The 5604-nt window shown below is 35.2% G+C and overlaps 1 protein-coding gene across 1 annotated transcript; it reads right to left on the bottom strand.

The window, feature by feature from the left end:
- Window positions 1-335: 335 nt before the first annotated feature.
- Window positions 336-713, bottom strand: LOC136821227 (prefoldin subunit 6-like). The gene has a single exon (XM_067077458.1). The coding sequence runs from the start codon at window positions 711-713 to the stop codon at window positions 336-338; it is 378 nt and encodes a 125-aa protein (XP_066933559.1).
- Between the last annotated feature and the right edge of the window lie 4891 nt (window positions 714-5604).

Below are 5604 nucleotides of genomic sequence, written 5' to 3'. Positions count from 1 at the left end.
AATACTATAAAAATACAAAAGTTTAGTGAAGTTCATGCAATCATCATTAACTTCTTTTAAAAAGAAGACTGAACAATGTCGAATTTCTTCTATTCAAGCACTCAAAAAAGGGTATATTCCATCAAGTAACTTAAAATCATATTTAAAACCAGTATTTTAATATCCAAAGCACTGATCAAATGTCATGTCAAGAAAGAAAAAGCAAATTATCATCAATAAAGGTTTCAAAGCAACAACAATGAATAATTTTTCTTGGCCAGTTTTGACCTTAATGTATTCAAAAACAAAAGGATATAAATTAGGCACCTAGATTTCAAAAACTGAAAGATATATAACTATTTTGCAGCCTGTTTTGGTAACAGTTGTTGATATTGCTGTTGCAGTTTGGTTAAAGATTCTTTCTTCTTCTCCTGTTTACCTTGAAGGTCTGTGATTGATTTCTCATGACGCTTCAGTTCACTTTGTATATAATCTAGACGTTTGCCAACATTTAATTTCGCTTCTGATAAATCCTGTTTAACAAGAATAGGTCCAGTCAATTTGTAAACGTTCGAATCAGGTTCGACAAGATCTAATTCATCTTTCACAACTTTATTTTCATTGTATTGCACATCCAACTGTTGTCTTCCAGTCACTAATTTTTGCAAGTCTTTCTGCATTTTTTGAAATACATCAATTTCTTTCTGTAATTGTTCCTGGATCTTTGCTGCCATTTCTATCTTTTTGTTAGCCCTTAAAAAAATATTTCCTAAACATTAGTGAGCTATATATGCAGAAACTTGCTTACCTATTGAAAATTTTTCAAGTTAAGAAAAGATTTTGGAACATTAGAATTAATAATCATGGTAATGAATTAATCTACAAAGCAGACTCATGCTGTTGCATAGAAGATGTCAGACATTCTAAGAGTTCTGAGTAAAAAAGTATATTACAGCAAGTACAATCGCACAAAGAAGTATAATTATCTTTAAAAGTTCAAAACTGTTAGATTTTCTTTGAATTCGACTTTGAAAGATCATCAAACGTAGTCGTCTAAGAAAACAGCTTTTTTTTAGAATCTTCCTTACTGCTGACGTGTGGAAAGGAATTTCGACATGACTGATCCTTTTGTTTCGATAATAACATCAAAGCGGGAATTAATTTTCTTCTCAATTCTTTCTTTCCTTTTTCTTTCTTATCAGTTCACGCTTTCCCTCACCACTCTCAAAGCGTGGTTAGCTCAAGCGGTTAGATCGTCTGTCTCATATGCATGGGGCTCCGAGTTTGATTCCAATGGATGTCCAATTTTTCAATTCTTGATTTTTTTTGTGATTCTCTCATCACTTTAATTTTGTATATATCACATTATCATTAGAGTGAAGAGATATCGACGCGTTATGTAATGTTAATTGCTATTAGTAATTACGCGTTCAAATCGAATCTATGATCTGTTCCCTCATAGTGAGGAGTTTAATACTCTTATAAAAACCATATTTTATAAGCATTGAATACTGAAATTCAAATAACGACCACGCAAGAAAGATAAGCAAACGATTGGATCAGGTGCCAAACATTTTGACCCGGAAATCGATTATTATTCTGCCTTTAAGTATAAAACGAGAAGTTCAATGATTCTGAAAGAAGTTATTTGACGATTCTCTCACAAAGAATCGCTCGCTCACTCACTGGCTGAAAATGAATCTAGTGAAAGTAGTGAAAGTGAAACTGTCAGTCAGCAAACGCAGACGCAAACGCCTATACCCGTTCTTCTATATCTTAGCCGTGAATAATCGCTTGTGGCAAAAAAATGATTGAAGAAAAAAAAACTTAAAAAAGTTCTTATTAATAAGTGATGCTATTATAGCTTATCTAAACCTTAGACAGAGAGCGCAGTGCTGCAAATAACGGCAGGTGACCGGTAATTACCGGTCATTTTGTAGTTTCTACCGGTCATTCTGTGGCTCAGTTTTTCATTTTGTCCGGTTAAAATTTGAAGATTAGAGGCTTAGATAAATACTTAATATATAGCGCTTCTAATTAAAAGAGGAACAGTTTTCAAACTAAAATAGGTGTTTAACCAAGCTAAGTCATCACATACTACAAAGTTTTCTAAGATGGTTCCACCGGACCCCCTGCTCGTTACACTCAAAAAATTACCGGCCAACTGAAATTTCCTTATTTGCAGCACTAGAGCGGAGGTAATATATGCTAGTTACTTGTTTAATTGACCTTCATTATAAAAGAAAGAGAATTAAAAAAAGAAAATCGAAGAATTGAAAAATTGGACACCCATCGGAATCGAACTCGGAGCCCCATGCATATGAGACAGACGATCTAACCGCTTGAGCTAACCACGCTTTGAGAGTGGCGAGGGAAAGCCTGAACTGATAAGAAAGAAAAAGGAAAGAAAGAATCGAGAAGAAAATTAATTCCCGCTTTGATGTTATTATCGAAACAAAAGGATCAGTCATGCCGAAATTCCTTTCCACACGTCAGCAATCTACTTTTTATAAATAGAAAAACTAGATTGTAAGGAAGATTCTAAAAAAAAAAAGCTGTTTTCTTAGACGACTACGTTTAGTAAACATACTTAATTTTACTTGAAAGATACAGAGTGTGCATTCTTCATTTTCTTTGAAAAATAGAGTGAACATGCTTCACATTTTCCTTGGAAAATACAGTGAACATACGTCATTTTCCTTGAGAAATACAGTGAACATAAGGGAAAAGTCTGTATTTGTAAGGGAAAACTCTGTATTTGTAAGGGAAAACTCTGTATTTGTAAGGGAAAAGTCTGTATTTGTAAGGGAAAACTCTGTATTTGTAAGGGAAAACTCTGTATTTGTAAGTACTTTATTTTCCTTGGGAAATACAGTGAACATACGTCATTTTCCTTGAGAAATACAGTGAACATACTCTTCAATTTATCACCCATATGCTTGACCATAAAAAGTTTTGTCAGGCCTAATTCACAAGCCTCTTCTCAAAAATGTCTCAAAATCATATCTACTTTCATTAACTAAACGCAGGGGGTGACGTTCAACAAAAGAAGTGACAGATCCTAAGGTCTGGCTTTTTACTACACACAAAAATATATTTTAACTTTTGAAATATCTATTTACTTTAAATTTTACAAGTGTGCACCTAAAATCATTGCAGTGGTTGAAAGAAGCTTAAATGATAACTGACAGCTATTTCGATCATTGCATTGATGATGAAAATGAACCCCCTAGCCCCCTTAACCATTTTGTTAGAATTTTTATATCACTTTCAGTGATCGAAATAGCGGTCGATTATCGGTTAAAACTGACCAGAAATAAAAACTTACTGACCTGAAGATTCAATTCAAGGCTCAATCCTCGGACCGGGCGCTAAAATGGTAGACATAGCTGTGGCAGATCATTTCGATGAAAGTTGTTGGAATGTTTACAAGGCTCTTGACAGACTATCGTTTGTTTGATTGTCAATGATGACAGTCAGTCTAAACTTAAACTCCTATATCAGGATTAAAAACTAGGCTAGTCTTACCTCTTTTCTCTATTCCTTTACAGCAATACAAATGCTGACAAGTTGACACAACACATGTGTACATGTACATTGACAAGTAATCCCTGAGAAAAGTTTTTATAGAAATCTGCAACAAAAACGAAAGTGGTCTCTTCTACTGACTGCTTCCCAGACCTCCTTCGTAGCTGTTTACTAAATTTCCACGTCAATGAGGTTGCTGCATTTCAAACGGCTCTTCTTTTGGGCACCTGTGGCCTTTCAGTGCCTTACATAAGGGGCGGCTGTAAAATCTCACCCTTCATATATTCGTTTCAATCCGTAATCCGTGGCTTAGGTTTTTTCTCATCTTCAATTTACTGAAGAAAGCGGAAATTTGATGCGAGAGTTAGATTGTCAACAAAGTGCCATAAAAAATCATTGAATAAAACAAGAACTTAAAATCTTAAATATTTTCATTTTGAAGAATAGGTGCAAAAAAGTGAAACATAGAAAAGTTTCATTTTTCATTTCATTAATCGAAATGGGAGATTTGGAAAATTTTCTATGTTTAGTTTTTTGCACAAACACCTGTCAGTCAGGGAAATCCCTCAATTGCGGTATACTGCAATTGCAGTAGCTTTCATTTGTGGTTAGCCTACAAAGGCTTATAACAGCTACATATAGTGCTGGTCGATAAAGATAAACAAACATCGACTGTAAAAAATCATACGAGAATAAAGCTTTTCTTTATCAAAAGAATCTGATCTACGGAAAAAATATTTTGTCTACGTGTATTAAAAAGATATGATCAATTATGTACAAAATTTGCCTATTTTCTCCTTGAATCTTGAAGAATTCTGTTTCTTGAATATACTGCAATTGCGGTATATGAAAAATGTAAAAGTGACGTTTATACCGCAATTGCAGTAAAAAATTACTACCGCAATTAAGGGATTTCCCTGACTGCCTGTAACTATGGGCGAGCACCCCGTTGCTAAGATGTTGGGTTGAAATCGAAAATGAAACCACTCAAAACGAAAGTAAAATCGGCCCGTACTCGAAATCCCGTAATCTTGATATATGAGTTTAAGTCTATACTGACAGTGCCGTTATTAATTTTGTTAGATCTGAAAAATGTATGTTTGTAAGTGCACTTTACAGTTTTGATTCCCATTGAAAAACCATATTCTGATTTTCATGTTATTAGATGCTATGTTAGAGCTTTAGAGCTGAGCAGTTTCTTTCATATTGAGAAGGCAAATGAGATATTGAGTAAGATAATCCGATTGATTTTCCAAGAGTGCTGCACTCGAGATCTCCAGCAAATCTTAATGAAGTGCAAACTGGCAATCTATTTCTATTTCTCTATTTGGTTGAGTTGCAGGAGGCTACCCAGTCTTGAAATTGCGGCTTGTGCGCCGGATATCTCCGGCGTAGATTTGAGGTTTGAGATCTGCTTGCCTTCAACTTTTCCCAGTTAAGTTGGCGCAGCTCCGGCATAACATTTCCCTCCTTTCCAGACTGGCTGACTACCCGATTCTCCTCACATGGCATGGGTTAACCCGGGCAAAGGTTCATTCACTTGGCCAAGTGAACCGCTGCGAGTGGGAATAGACCTTTTTTCAAAGAGGCCACCCTGTTGAATAATTATGTAGTCCAGCTGAAAAACAATGATAAAACCATGCCTAATTATTACAATATGCATGATACAGTAATTATTCATGGCTCTATCATTGTTTTTATGGCTGGACTACATAATTATTCAACAGGACATCCTCTTTGAAAAAAGGTCTATCGAACCTCAGTCGCCTGTGCAGCAACCAAGGTCAATGACCACTATACCACAGCGCCTCTCACGTCCCTCCCCTTGCCTTGGAAAATCTGAATTTATATGAAGAAAAATTCCCTTATGAAAAATCAACCAACCTCCTGGGATTATTTGACAATACCCCTGTGGTTTAAAAATGGAATAGCCCATTTAGAGGATATAGCTTGGCCATGATATATATCTTTTTTGTAGTTTGTAAAATGTAAAAAAGGCTCACACAGTGCAACTATTGGCAACAGCAAATTCTTTACATTTCACTGGACACTGGATCTTACTTGTACACTGATGTAAAAGAATTCATATTAAGTAAA

This window comes from Clytia hemisphaerica, unplaced genomic scaffold (assembly GCF_902728285.1).
Source record: "Clytia hemisphaerica strain Z4C2 unplaced genomic scaffold, Clytia hemisphaerica genome assembly, whole genome shotgun sequence".
Taxonomy (NCBI): domain Eukaryota; kingdom Metazoa; phylum Cnidaria; class Hydrozoa; order Leptothecata; family Clytiidae; genus Clytia; species Clytia hemisphaerica.
The sequence above is the reverse complement of the archived record's forward strand: the minus strand, read 5'-3'. Positions and strand labels throughout refer to the sequence as shown.